The sequence below is a fragment of the Chiloscyllium punctatum genome, chromosome 30, assembly GCF_047496795.1.
Source record: "Chiloscyllium punctatum isolate Juve2018m chromosome 30, sChiPun1.3, whole genome shotgun sequence".
NCBI lineage: Eukaryota > Metazoa > Chordata > Chondrichthyes > Orectolobiformes > Hemiscylliidae > Chiloscyllium > Chiloscyllium punctatum.
The window spans coordinates 33,274,397-33,289,922 of record NC_092768.1 but is presented as its reverse complement, the minus strand read 5'-3'; the positions used below and the strand labels follow the sequence as shown (position 1 = coordinate 33,289,922).

Sequence of the window (15,526 nt, the reverse complement as noted above, 5' to 3'; positions counted from 1 at the left end):
CACAGACACACAGCGACACACACACATACTCTCACATGCACACATGCAGACACACGCCCACACACAGCCACACCCACACACGCAGACACACATAGATGCACACGCAGCCACAGACACACACAGACACGCAGCCCCACACACACACAAACACACAGAGACACAGACACATAGAAACGTTCACACACAAGCACACACACCGACACACAGACATACATACTCACACACGCATACTGACACACACACTCAGAAACACACACTCTCACACACACAGACTCAAGCACACACACACACAGCCACACACACAACTTTTTACTGCAACTTTTTGACAAGTTCCACCTCTGCCCTGTACACTACAATGTTGGAGAGATTATCTGGCGAAGAGGGTTTAGGGTACACCTCCGTGTAGTCCTCCTGAAAAAGTGTGGGGAGAGAGAGAGGGGCCGGCGGTTAGTCATTTGGAGATTGTGTCTGGGCTCCCAGCGATGTCCAGCACAGCACTCAGCAACACTTCAGTAAGCCGAGTTCATCTTTGATCACTGTAAACAAAAGGCACAATCAGTGTTGGAAACACCTCTTTGATGTAATGTTTCTCTCGCGACCTTGAGATCTTCTTTCGGATAATCCGAAATGCGGATAATTGATTTTCAGATAATCGAGGTTCCTCTGTACACCATTTCTATCCAAGTAAGCATCCAATGTCCCTCCTGAATATCTTACACACTGTCTCTGCCACAATCTACCAGGCAGTACTTTCCATAACCTAACCACTGGCTGTGTGAAAAGGTTTCCTCTCACATCAACCTTTGCTTCGTTTATTATAATCTACGCTGCATCGCTCTTTTTTTATCTTTTACAAGTGGGGGCACTTTCTCTCGGTCTGTTCCAACCCACCCAATCATGATTTCGAAGACCCATATTAAATCTCAAGTCACCGCCTTCTCTCCAAGAGGAACAGGCCCATTTCCTTCAGACTGAAGTTTCTCTTTCTTGGAACCGTTCTTGTAAATCGCTTCTGCACTCACTCCAGTATGTTCACATCTAACGCAGCAGCCAGATCTGTACTCTAACAAAGGGTCATCATTTCAGATAATCCTGCTGGACCATAACCTGGTATCGTCTGACTTCTGGCCAAGTTTAATATCACCTCCTTCCTCTTGTTTTCTATGCCCATGTTGTTAAAGCCAAGAGCACTGCAGGTTTTAGATTAGGTTAGGTTTCCTTCAGTGTAGAAACAGGCCCTTCGGCCCGACAAATCGACACCGACCCTCCGAAGAGTAACCCACCCAGACCCATTCCCCTAACCTGTATTTATCCCTGACGAATGCATCTAACACTGTGGGGCAATTTAGCATGGCCCATTCACCTGGTCTGCACATCTTTGGACTGTGGGTGGAAACCGGAGCACCCGGAGGAAACTCACGCAGACACGGGGAAAATGCGCAAACTCCACACAGACAGTCGCCTGAGGCAAGAATCGAACGCAGTTCCGTGGTGCTGTGAGGCAGTAGTGCTAACCACTGAGCCAACCATAAAGGATTGCCTAATGATGACTTTTGACTCCAGATGGCTGGATCTGAACCCTAGACCCCAGAACATTAGCTGAGTTTCTGGATTAATAATCTAGTGATAATACCACTAGGCCATTGCCTCCCAGTTAGTTTATGACCCACACTCTCTGCCTGTCCTGCTACCTTCAATGATCTGTGTATTTGTATCACTGCAGTTGTAACCTGTCTTCGCAAAAGCATAAAAATATTAGTCAGCAAGGCAAATCTTGTTAAATTGACTCATTTTGCGGGCAAGCTGACAACTGCTCAGTAACCTGATGACTAACAAACCATGTCAAGTGTCCTGGAGCCTTAACCTTCCAGAGGTGCAGTATGGGAATGTTACATTGCTCATCTGAATAAATTTTAACCGCCCTTGCTAATGGGCTTGAAGTAGCTTAAACCAAATCGATGGAAACTTTCAAAGAATTTATTTCACAATATGCTAAGACACAAGGGCCACGGTGGGTTTTTTTTTGTTTAGAAATCAGAGAGGTCATACAAAGTATTTTTTTTTAAATTTGATTTATTTTCGTCACACGTACAGTGAAAAGTTCTGTTTTGCATGCAGTACAGGCAGATCATACCACACAGAGTGTGTGAGGGAAATAGAACAGAGCAAGGAATACAGTGTTACGGCAACAGAGAAGGTGCACAGTGAATGAGGTCAACATTAACTTTTAAACCTGAGTCTAATAACAGCAAGGCAGAAGCTGTTCTTGAATCTGTTAGTATGTGTGTTTAAGTTTTTTTATCTTCTGCCCAAGAGAAGAGGTTGGAAGAGATTATAATCTTGGGGGAGGAGGTGAGAAGTGTAGATGGAGCCAATGGATGGAAGGTTAGTTTGAGTGATGGACTGGGCTGCGTTCACAACTCTCTGTAGTTTCTTACGGTCCTGGGCAGAGCAGAACATGATGAATCTAGATAGGATCAAATGTCCTCAAGTAGAAGCAAAAAAAGTCTTTTTTTTTAGGCATGGTACCAGTTTCCGCCTCTTCCACCCTTTCAGTCACTGATTTCCAGGTCCTGGCCAGCTTCTGACTGAAAATACTCCCTCGTTCCCCACTGGTCCTATCTGCAAAAACTTTAAATTTAACGTCCCCTGGTTTTTGACCTCTCTTCTGAGGTCAACGTGCCATTGCATACACTCCCCCTCCTACTTTGAAACAACTTAAATTGAATCATTGCTCAGTTTGTCCAGTTCAAGATGCAACAGGAACAATTGGTCTGACCTCTCATCCATAGGTCATTGTTCAATTCTGGGTGATTATACAGTTACAGAATTCTTACAGTGAGGAAACAGTCCCTTTGGCCCAACAGTCCACACTGACCCTCCGAAAAGTAACCCACCTAAACCTATTCCCCATTACTCTACGTTTGCCCCTGACTAATGCACCTAACCTGCACATCCCTGAACACTATGGGCAATTTAGCATGGCCAGCTCACCTAACCGGCACATCTTTAAATTGTAGGAGGAAACTGGAGCACCTGGAGGGGTTAATGCCACTGCCTCACAGCGCCAGGGATCCAGGTTCGATTCTACCCTCGGGCAACTGTCTGTGTGGAGTTTTCACATTCTCCCCGTGTCTGTGTGGGTTTCCACCAGGTGTTCTGGTTTCTTCCCACAGTCCAAAGATGTGCAGGTTAGATGAATTGGCCATGCTAAATTGCCAATTGCCCATAATGTGCAGGGATGCACAGGGTTGATGGGTTAATCATGGGGATGCAGGGTTATAAGGATGGTGTGGGTCTGGGTGGGATGCTCGCCAGAGTGGTGTGGACTCGATGGACCGAATGGCCTGCTTCCACACTAAAGGGATTCTATGATCATGACGAGCTATTCTCCACCCTCTCCAGTGCAGTCCCATCTTCCTTACAATGAAAGTCTCAAACAGTATTCAAGCTGACTAATGCTGTACCATAATATCAATGATCTTGACTAATGAAGGAAAGCATATACTGTGCCTTCTTAATCACCTTTATCGATCTACCTTATTACCCATGAGGCTGTAGGGTTCAAGGTCCATCTGATCCTCCACTCTGTTAATTATCCTTCCATTTATTTCGTATTCCTTGTTGAGTTTCCCAAAACTTCCCAAGTTTGGATTCCATTTTCCACTTTGCCGCCCAACTCACCAAACCACGTGTCTCCTGCAGCCCAAAGTTTCCTCCTCATTGTCAACCATGCGGTAAATATTTATGGTATCTCCTAACTCTGTTACCACACTTCCCTACATTTGAATCTAAATCATGAAGATATTCTCGTGTGCTCTGCCCAAGTATTTAGCCCTTTGTCTGGCAATACACCATACTGAGCCACCTTCGTGGCTGAGGTTTGTGTCAGCAGTAATTTGCCTGTGGAAGCAGCAGTGTGAGGAGGCAGGTTCCAGTCTTCCTCAGCTGCAATGGAAATCGAACCTGGGCTCTTGACTTCATTCTGCAATACGAGACAGGCATCGAACCAATAAAACTAACCGGCCCCCGAAATTGCTAATGTATGCGACAAGCTAAAAGGGATTGAGCCCTCTACTGGAAACAGCCTTCCAGTTGCATAAGATGTCTGGGAACCATTACCCGTTGCTCCCTATCGCTAACTCAACTTGGGATCCGGTTTGGCACCCTTCCTTGGAATTTAAGAACCTGTGCGTTTTCGGAACGGTTTACCAAGTAGGAATCAAACCCAGGTCCCTGGCACTGTGAGGCAGCAGCCTTAACCTCTCCGGGTGCTCCAATTTCCTCTACCCTTGTCTAAAAGGCCATACAGACCACATCCACCGCACTACCCAAGTCTTCTCACCTCCTCAATTGCAAAACATCAAGTTAGCGGAAAGCCAACTTCCTTTGGCAAATGCCTGTCGCCTTTCATCGATGCACTAATACCTTGCTCAGCCAGCCTTCAGTTTCTGAACCGAATCTAGTATATTTTGCCCACAGCTGCAGGAAAGGTCATTGGCCACTTAGCCATAAGGCAACTGAACATGAATTGCTCTGAATATATCCCTCGTAAACATTTGAAATCTTCTGTGATATCTCCAGCAGCATTTATTCGGAGGAAAATTAAGAGTTTTTTTTTAAAATTAGACATATGGAACGAGCTCACAAGACTAGCATTCACAGTCCATGAGAAGATAACGATGAGGTACCTTCTTGACCCAGTTTGTGTGGTGTAGTTAGACTCACAGTGCTGATTGAGAGGGCAATTCCAGCATTTTAAGCCTGCCATCCTAAAGGACCGCGTTCGCCCAGAGTGACATGGTCGTCCAATGGGGATGGGTTTGGACGGCGAACCTTGTATCCACTGGAATTTCGGAAAATATTCTGAAGGATTAGGAAAGATATTAATTCCTGCCAATTGTTATAAAGTCTTTAAAATCACCTCTAATGTGAAGTTACTACATTTCGGTGATACGACTGACAAATTGTTTAGATTCCAGAAATAACTGGGGGGACGTGGCCACATGGAAACCCTACAGTGTGGAAACAGGCACTTCAGCCCAACTAGTCCACCCCGACCCTCCGACGAGTATCCCACTCAAACCCATTACTCTATATTTACCCCTGACCAGTGGGCCTAACCTACACAAGCCTGAACACTTTGGGTAGTTTAGCATGGCCAATCCACCCTAACCTGCACATCTTTGGATTGTGGGACAAAACTGGAGCACCCAAAGGAAACCCACGCAGACACTGGGTGAACGTGCAAACTCCCTACAGACAGTCGCCTGAGGCTGGAATTGAACCCTGCTGCTATGAGGCGGCAGTGCTAACCACTCAGCCACTGGTCACATCTTCACTCTGTAATTGGTTTCTGTCACTCTTCCCCTGGATGTAAGAATCTGCACTTAAATTGCAATCTGTTTTAATGTTTTACATCCTCTTTTGCTCTCTTGGAGGTTGGCTGGTTTCGTCATTTGTTGTTTTTTCCTTCCCTAATAATGCAATGGGCCTCGCTCATCACTACCTAAAAACAGAAAGTATCTCACCTTTTCATACTAACTTGTCATTTGCCTTTCTAATTCTGCAATCACCGAAACAGGTCAGAACACGGTCAGGTCAGAGTTCTCCTACTTCTTACTCATAACAGCCTTGGGTCTGTGGCTAAACTAGGCCTTTAAAAATGTCCTTTATTGAAACGCTTACACCCACTAGAGTTTTAGCTGACTCGATTGAATTGCTTAAGACCCTGAGGGCTGTCGGCAGGGCGGATTGTGGAAAAGACCCTTTTCTGTCACGGGAGAGTCGCGAACGCGAGGTCCCGGGCTCAAATTCGGGGATCTGTCCACGACGTTTACTTCTCTTATAGAGAGGGCAGTAAGCTATTGAAATTTTGCTTCTCAAACAATGGTGGAACACGAGATGTGATCGGACTCAATTTATGGTAGATAGATAGATTCTTAATCAGCGAAAAGGGGAGGGGGATATTGATCAAGGTAGGTGGGATGTCGAGTTATCAGATCAACCGTAGTTATATTGAGTGGTTGAACAGGCTTGAAGGGATTGAGTGCCTAGTTTACTCTTAGTTTATATTTTGCTATCCTGCAGAGCACATTGTATGCAGTTTATTCCAGGAGAAGTAGTTACACTCTCTTCTATATCCTACCCTATACGTTCGGGTTAAACGCTCAAAGCTTCAATTTTTCTAACCATCCTTTTCTTCCATTTGTCCCAGCATTTGTTGTCAACCTGTTGGGAATCGATACAGTAGGGAGTTTCCAAGTTTACAAAGTTTCCATCACAAAGAGGATTAAACTCGGTAAGTAACAGCAAGGAACCAACACCGGCCTAGCACCAGTAGAAGCGATGTTGCCTTCCAACGCTCCGTGCTTAGCCTCACTTGAATTCCATGAAAGCAGCAGGTGAACGTTAAAACAGAACAAAATTGCAAACAAGAGGGGCTTCCCCCACCAGGCCAGAGGTTGCGAGATGAAAAACACTGCAGACGCTGGAAATCTGAGACAACGCAAGGAATTGCTGGAGAAACTCAGCAGGTCTGACAGCCTCTGTGGAGAAAGGGAAACAGGGGTAACGTTTCGAGTCCAGCACGACTCTTCATAGAATCCCTACAGTGTGGAAACAGGCCATTCGGCCCAACAAGTCCACACCAACCCTCTGAAGAGTAACACACCCAGACCCATTCCCCTGTCCTATTATTTTACATTAACTCTTGATAAAGCACCTAACCTACACACACCGTTGAAGACTATAGGCAATTAGCATGACCAATCCACCTAACCTTGGAGAAAGTGAGGACTGCAGATACTGGATATCAGAGATGAGAGTGTGGTGCTGAAAAAGCACAGCAGGTCAGGCAGCATCCGAGGAGCAGGAGAATCGATATTTCGGTTATGAGCCCTCCATCAGGAAATCCAAAACATCAATTCTCCTGCACTTTTCCAGCACCACACTTGCAGCTCCAATCCACCTAACCTGCACATCTTTGGATTGTGGGAGGAAACCCACACAGATGTGGGGAGAATGTGCAAACTCTGCACAGACAGTCGCTCAATGCTGGAATTGAACCCAGGTCAATTCGCGTGACCAATCCACCTAACCTAGGAGAAAGTGAAGACTGCAGATGCTGGAGATCAGAGTCGAGAGTGTGGTGCTGGAAAAGCACAGCAGGTCAGGCAGCATCGGAGGAGGAGGAGGGATTTGAACTTGCATTTCCAGAGCATTGACCACAATCCAGTGACATGGCTATAATATTGTTGGCACTCACAAAGTACGTCCTATTCAAGGACATTTTACCCGAGTGGTCAAGCTTCCATCCCGCACAATATAAAGTCTGCATGTGAGATTTAATTTGAAAAATTGTAAAGAGATTAATAATATTTGCAACTTGATGTTTCTATACATGATGGTTATAGAGAGCTGTAAACAATATATTCTGAATTATTTTGAAGGAGGAAAACATAAGCTACAATCTAATGTGGCATCAAAATGGAATGTGAGACCAGCTCACCCGACCACAGAAGCAGAAATTGCTGGAGAAACTCAGCAGGTCAGGCAGCACCTGTGGAGACAGAAAACCACAGTTCAAATTCCGAGTCCAGTGGCAACTAGATAAGGTGCTGGATAGGCTACAGTATTGTGTACGCTTCTTGAACCCACATTGTAGGAAGGATGTGATTGCACTGGAAAGGGCGCAGAGGTGATTGACCAGGGTGTTGCCTGGTCTGAAGAGTTTTATATATGAAAGGAGATTAGACAGACTGTCACAGAGAGCTTAACAGCATAGAAAAAGGCCCTTCAGCCTGGCTGAGTCTGTGCTGGTCGACATAAAGCACCGAACTATTTCTAGCCGCCTTCCTGTTGGAAGGATGTTGTGAAACTTGAAAGGGTTCAGAAATGATTGACAAGGATGTTGCTAGGATTGGAGGATTTGAACCATAGGGAGAGGCTGAATAGGCTGGGGCTGTTTTCCCTGGAGCTGAGGGGTGACCCTACAGAGGTTTACAAAATTATGAGGGGTATGGATAGGATAAATAGGCAAAGTCTTTTCCCTTGGGTGGGGAGTCCAAAACTAGAGGGCATAGGTTTAGGGTGAGAGGGGAAAGATATAAAAGAGACCTAAGGTGCAACTAAGGGTGATGCGTTTATGGCATGAGCTGCCAGAGGAAGTGGTGGAGGCTGGTACAATTACAGCATTTAAAAGGCATCTGGATGGATATATGAATAGGAAGGGTTTTGAGGGATATGGGCTGGGTGCTGGCAAGTGGGGCTAGATTGGGATAGGATATCTGGTCGGCATGGATGAGATGGGCTGAAGGGTCTGTACCCATGCTGTATATCTCTATGGTTTTATGACTCTATAACAGAATGTTTGGGGGACCTAGGTTCAAATCCCGCCATGGCAGATGGTGGAATTTGAATTCAATGAAAAAGAACTGGAATTGAGAGCTGAACAAAACTATGAATCTATTGTTGGGAAAACCCATTTGGATCACGGATGTCCTTTAGGGAAGGAAAGTGCCATCCTTACCTGGACTGGCCTACATGTGACTCTAGACTCACAGCAACTTAAAGCAGAGGAGACTGAGAAGGAACCTGATTGAGGTGTGTAAAATGGTTAGGGGAATTGTCAAGGGTAGATGGGGAAAGAACCTCTCCCATGGTACGGGAATCAATGACCGGGGGCCATAGATTTAAGATAAGAGGCAGAAGGGGATGTGAGGAATTCATTTTCACCAAGGGGCTGGTGGGATTCTGGAACACACTGCCTGTAGATTAGATTAGATTAGATTACTTACAGTGTGGAAACAGGCCCTTCGGCCCAACAAGTCCACACCGCCCCGCCAAAGCGTAACCCACCCATACCCCTACATCTACATCTACATCTACATCTACCCCTTACCTAACACTACGGGCAATTTAGCATGGCCAATTCACCTGACCTGCACATCTTTGGACTGTGGGAGGAAACCGGAGCACCCGGAGGAAACCCACGCAGACACGGGGAGAACGTGCAAACTCCACACAGTCAGTTGCCTGAGGCGGGAATTGAACCCGGGTCTCTGGCGCTGTGAGGCAGCAGTGCTAACCACTGTGCCACCATGCCACCAAAAGGCTACAGTATGATTAGATTCTCTACAGTGTGGAAACAAGCCCTTCAGCCCAACAAATCCACACTGACCCTCTGAAGAGTCACCACCCAGACCCATTTCCCTCTGCTAATACACCTGACACTGTGGGCAAATTAGCGTGGCCAGTTCACCTGAGCTGCACATCGTTGGACTGTGGGTGGAAACCAGATCACCTAGAGGAAATCTCATGCAGACACAGGGAGAATGTGCAACCTCCACACAGATAGTCGCTCAAGGCTGGAATTGAACCTGGGACCCTAGTGCTGTGAGGCAGTAAGTGCTGTAAGTCTGATAGAGACAGAGAACTCATTGAAGAGGCCTTTACATGTGCACTTGCAATGCCAGGTCTATATGCCAAGTGCTGGAAACTGGAAATTTCGAAAACTCATTCAGGATGAGGGTGCCGCTACCAAGGCCCAGCATTTATTGCTCGTCCCTTATTAACCAAAGGGGCAGTTAAGAGTCAACCACATTGTTGTGGGTCTGGAGTTAGATGTAGGCCAGACTAAATAAGGATGGCAATTTCCTCCCCTAAAGGGCATTAGTGAACCAGATGGGTTTTTCCAGCAATCGATTCTTGGCTTCAGTAGACTCTTAATTCCATGTTTTTTTCTCATTGAATTCAAATTCTACCAACTGCCAAGATGGGACTCAAACTCAGGTCCCCCGAGCATTACCTGGGTTTTTGGAATTAGAATATTTCGGTGTTTTATTTTGACCAGCACAGAATCAGTGGGCTGAAGGACTATTTTCTCTGCTATAAAGCTCTCTATAACTCTTCTTTGGAACTCATTTGCAGATGAGTAGGTCTGGACTTGGAACATTGCCTCTGTTTCTTTCTCTCTCTCTCCCTCTCTTTCTCTCTCTCATCGCGCTCTCTGTCTCTTTCCCTCTCTTCAAAGATGCTGCCAGACCTGCTGCGTTTCTCCAGCATCCATTGCAAGTCTCCAGCTTTGAGCAAAAACAGTGTGTGCTTTAAAAGAGAATGCTGGAGAGCCACAATGACAGGCAGCAGTTGCGTAGGCCGAAGGCTTCAGAGCGATCAGCATTGGTCAACTGTATTCTGAAGGCGGCCCAGCTTGAATAAGGCATTCAATAAGCCACAGTTTGATTGGGCTCCATTTCGCGGGCCTACCCCACCAGGCTGAGGTAACTAAGATTATGCATTCTTTCCCCCTCTTTCAAACAGCCAGCGACGACGGCATTCAGGTGAATGATGTCCGGCACTTCCTCAAACAGATGGCCTGCCCCATGAACCTGGTGCCTCACAGGTCCTACCTCCTCATGGGAAAGGATGGCAAGACCAAAGATGAAAACCACAAGTACGTGAGATTTTGATGGCCTCAACTGAGTCGTAAGGCAAAACAAACACCTTCCGAACCCACAGCCACTTCCGTCTAGAAGCACGACGGCAGCAGGTACACGGGAATGCCACCTTCCAAGCCAGGCACCACCCTGACTTGGAAATGTGTCGCCATTCCGTCACTGTCACTGGGTCAAAATCCTGGAAACACTCTCCCTAAGGGCATTGTGGGTCGACGCACAGCAGGTAGACTGCAGCGCTTCAAGAAGGCAGCTCGCCCCACCAACCAGGGACAGGCAATAAATGCTGGCCCAGCCAGTGACATCCGCATCCCACAAATGAATACCTTTTAAAAATAATTGGACCAGATTTACTTAGAATATCGGGTCGGCATGGGCAAGATGGACCAAAGGGTCTGTGTCTGCACTGTACAGCTCAATGAGTCTCTGCAATAGATCCGAGCATCTGAAATTGGGTGACTCCTGGATGTAGGTTTGCTCACTGAGCTGGAAGGTTCATTTTTCAATGTTTCGCCACCATACGAGGTAACATCATCAGTGGGCCAACGGATGAAGCTTCATTCAGAGGCTCACTGAAGATGTTACCTGGCATGGTGGTGAAACGTCTGAAAATGAACCTACATCCAGAACCACAACCTGAGCTCCAAAACATCTCAAAACTCTCTAAGGGGTGACACCACTAAGAGCTGCGCATTTTGACCGTGGCCCCAAGTTGGCTAAAAGTCAGATTATCTGGTATCCCGACCTTGTTGCTTGTGGGATCTTGCTGTGCACCGATTGGGTACCCACCTCCAACACGTGTACAACTGATGAGTTTGCTGCAAAGTCTTCTTGCCGTGAGTTGGGGTGAGACAAGGTGCTTTGAAATTAATGTTGCCTCTCTCTTTGTCGTTCACCCCCACCACCCCACCCCCAATCGCACTGGCCCCACTCCGCTCTGCCAACCAATCACAACGCAGCACCCAGTACATCCTGGATTCAGAGTCTTGGGTTGAAGAGATACCGCCGCAAGTAAAATGCAACAGCACGAATTTCAGAAGTATCTGTAAGAAATTGGTTCAGTTCATGGATGATCTTCAAAAAGACGGATGCCAGTTGTAAGGAAAAGTTGTAAGGAAAAGTTGTAAGGAAAAGGACTTGTTCACCATGTAGCCTGTTGAACTGCTTTATTATCTCTGGAAGAAATGCTTCACCTGTGTATCGAATGATTTGTGGCACAGAACTGTCTTGCTTCCACCAATAATGTCCCTGTTTTAATTCTTAAACTTGATTGCGATTCCTTCTTCATCTTATCTGTGTTACCAAGAGAAACCAGCAGAGGGAGATTGTCAACGGATCACTTGGGATGCTGGGAAGGGGTTTCTGTTGCACACAGAGAATGCCAACTGTGCACGGAGGCTACTAAAATGAGTGAACACTGAGTGACATGCAAGCGCCATCCAATGGGAGGAGGTTATTAAAGGTGCTGGGGAGGTGGAATCATCGAGACAACAGCACGGAATAAAACCCTTCGGCCCAACTCATCCATGCCTATCGTAATCCTAAACTACACTAGGTCCAACTGCCTGCTCCTGGCCCATATCCCTTTCCTATTGATGTACTTATCCAAATGTCTTTTAAACATTGTAACTGTGCCCATTTCCTCCGCTTCCCCAGGACGCCCAATTCACACATGAACCAACTTATGTGTAAAAAACCCCTCATGTCTTTTTTAAATCTCTCTCCTCTCATCTTAAAAATGTTCACCAAAGTCTTGAAATCGCATGTCTGAGGGAAAAGACACCTGCTGTTAACTCTATCCATGCCATGTCATTATTTTATGCATTTCTACAAGGACCGTAAGACATAGGAGTGGAAGTAAGGCCATTCGGCCCATCGAGTCCACGCTGCCATTCAATCATGACTGATGGGCATTTCAACTCCATTTTCCTGCACTCTCCCCATATCCCTTAATTCTTTGCGAGATTAAGAATTTATCAATTTCTGCCTTGAACACATTTAACATCCCGGCCTCCACTACACTCCGTGACAATGAATTCCACAGGCCCACCACTCTCTGGCTGAATAAATGTCTTCTCATTTCCATTTAAAATTGACCCCCTTTAAATCTAAGGCTGTGCCCTTGGGTCCTAATATTCCCACCTGACAGAAACAGTTTCCCAGCATTCACCCTTTCTAAGCCATGCATTACCTTGTAAGTTTCTATTAGGAGAAAGTGAGGACTGCAGATGCTGGAGGTCAAAGCTGAAAATGTGTTGCTGGAAAAGCGCAGCCCTGAAGAAGGGCTGATGCCCAAAACATCGATTCTCCTGTTCCTTGGATGCTGCCTGACCTGCTGCGCTTTTCCAGCAACACATTTTCAGCGCAAGTTTCTATTAGACCTCCCTTCAACCTTCTAAACTCTGATGAATAGTTTCCCGCCTCGGGCAACTGTCTGTGGAGTTTGCACATTCTCCCCGTGTCTGCGTGGGTTTCCTCCGGGTGCTCCGGTTTCCTCCCACAGTCCAAAGATGTGCAGGTTAGGTGAATTGGCCGTGCTAAATTGCCCGTAGTTTTAGGTGAAGGGGTAAATGTAGGGGAATGGGTCTGGGTGGGTTGCTCTTCGGAGGGTCGGTGTGGACTTGTTGGGCCGAAGGGCCTGTTTCCACGCTGTAAGTTATCTAATCCAATACAATCCCAGAATCCTCAACAGCTCATCCCTCGACTTTCTACGCTCCAGCAAAAAAAAATCCCAGCCTTTCTTTAGAACTGAAACCTTCCACTTCCAGCAACGTCGTGGGAAATCTCTTCTGAAGCTTCACCAAATTGATAATATCCTTCAAATAACAGGGCGACCAGAACTGGAAGCGCAATGAGGCCAGAGGGAGAGAAATGCCAAAAGTGAAGAGATAGAGTGGGTATCTACACACCACTCCCTGGACATTATCACCTAAAGACTCTGTGCCCCCCTCCTCCCCCCACATACACTCAAGACATCTAGATATACCGACTCATTGGAGTCTAGAAAAACGAGAGGTGAGCTCATTGAAACATATGTGACTCTTCAAGGGCTTGACAGGGTAACTGCTGAGAGGATGTTTCCCCTTGTTGAGGAAGAGAGGGCATGGTCTCAGAATAAAGGCCTTGTCTCTTTAAGACTGAGCTGAGGGGGGATTTCTTCTCTCCAAGGCCTGTGAGTCTTTAGAAACTCCTTACCACAGAGAGAGCTGTGGGAGCAGGGTCTTTGTGTGTATTTAAAGGCTGAGATCGATTCTTGGTGTAACGTTCTGTAGTTATTCAGGAATGCAATCTTGTATCTCTCCCCGTAAGTGGAACTCCTCAGTCCTGGCATAGCCGCACAGGATTTGCATTGAAAGCTTTCCTTTCCAAGGTCTATTCAATGGCAGTCCACTCAAAAACACACACGCAATACCACACAATAGTGCACAATGACTTAAAAGGCAGGAAAGTGGGCATGAGGAATGTTGGAGGGGCCATCATCCTAGTAGTGGCGGAGCAGGCCCACGGGGGAGAATGACCGATTCCTGTTCTGATTTCTTGTAATTTTATGTCTACTTACTTCAACATCATCTCCCTCCATCCCTCAGGTTTCCAGACAGCATCTCTAACATCCAACACTGGATATGCTGCAATTCCCTTTGGTGAAATATTGGGAAGACAAAAAAGCCACTCTCTTGAGTAGACGAGACAACTTTTATTTCTTACTGATTGGCACGTCTCTTGTCTTGTCAGCGCTGGGAGGCTAAACCTGACTGATTGCAATCTCTGTGTTGCACAGAAATGGGATTCTGGTGATGCATGACCACCTCGTTCCACCTTGGTAACATTACCTGACCGTTTCCCTGCCTCACTGTGCCTTCAGCTGGAGGCCTTATCCATGCCTGTGCTTATACCGGACTGAAGTGTTTCATCACTCTCCAGACTGGCCTCCCATATTCTGCTGTCTGTAAGCTCTCTCACTGACTTCCAAACAAGAAAAATGAGTGAGTCCCGATGGAGCGTTTTGTAATTATTCATGAATGTAATCTCGCATCTCTCTCCATAAGTGGAACTCCCCAGTCTTGGCACAGCCGCCCAGAATTTGTATTGAAGTTCGTTTGGCCGAACTGGTCCTCAGCCTTAACAATTTCTCCTTCAAATCCTCCCACTTCCTCCAGACCAAAGGGGTAAGCCATGGGCACACGTATGGGCCCCAGCTATGCCTGTCTCTTTGTTGGCTACGTAGAGGAGTTGATCTTCCGTAATTACACCGGCACCACTCCCCACCTCTTCCTCCGCTACATTGTTGACTGCATCGGCGCCACCTCGTGCTCCCGCGAGGAGGTTGAGCAGTTCATCAACTTCACCAACACATTCCACCCTGACCTTAAATTTACCTGGACCATCTCTGACACCTCCCTCCCCTTCCTGGACCTCTCCATCTCCATTAATGATGACCGACTTGACACTGACATTTTTTACAAACCCACTGACTCCCACAGCTACCTGGATTACACCTCTTCCCACCCTAACTCTTGCAAAAATGCCATCCCATATTCCCAATTCCTCCGCCTCCGCCGTATCTGCTCCCAGGAGGACCAGTTCCACCACAGAACACACCAGATGACCTCCTTCTTTAGAGACCGCAATTTCCCTTCCCACGTGGTTAAAGATGCCCTCCAACACATCTCGTCCACATCCCCCACCTCCGCCCTCAGATCCCACCCCTCCAACTGTAACAAGGACAGAACACTCCTGGTGCTCACCTTCCACCCTACCAACCTTCGCATAAACCAAATCATCCGCCGACATTTCCGCCACATCCAAAAAGACCCCACCACCAGGGATATATTCCCCTCCCCGCCCTTTTCCACCTTCCGTAAAGATCATTCCCTCCGTGACTACCTGGTCAGGTCCACGCCCCCCTACAACCCACCCTCTCATCCTGGCACCTTCCCCTGCCACGGCAGGAACTGTAAAACCTGCGCCCACACCTCCTCCCTCACCTCTATCCAAGGCCCTAAAGGAGCCTTCCACATCCATCAAAGTTTTACCTGCACATCCACTAATGTCATTTATTGTATCTACATTGA

At 46.8% G+C, this 15,526-nt stretch overlaps 1 protein-coding gene across 2 annotated transcripts in view; it reads left to right on the top strand.

Annotated features, from left to right (window-relative positions):
- Window positions 1-12,015, top strand: part of LOC140455402 (complement C4-A-like) — a 150,301-nt gene extending 138,286 nt beyond the window's left edge. The window contains exons 39-41 of one of the 2 annotated variants that reach the window (XM_072550220.1): window positions 6,218-6,301; window positions 10,321-10,453; window positions 11,414-12,015. In XM_072550220.1, coding sequence (XP_072406321.1) covers window positions 6,218-6,301; window positions 10,321-10,453; window positions 11,414-11,555 — 359 coding nt within the window. In that variant the 3' untranslated portion in view covers window positions 11,556-12,015. The remainder of the gene's footprint in view (window positions 1-6,217; window positions 6,302-10,320; window positions 10,454-11,413) is intronic. The other variant, XM_072550221.1, reaches the window with a different exon arrangement.
- Window positions 12,016-15,526: the final 3,511 nt, after the last annotated feature.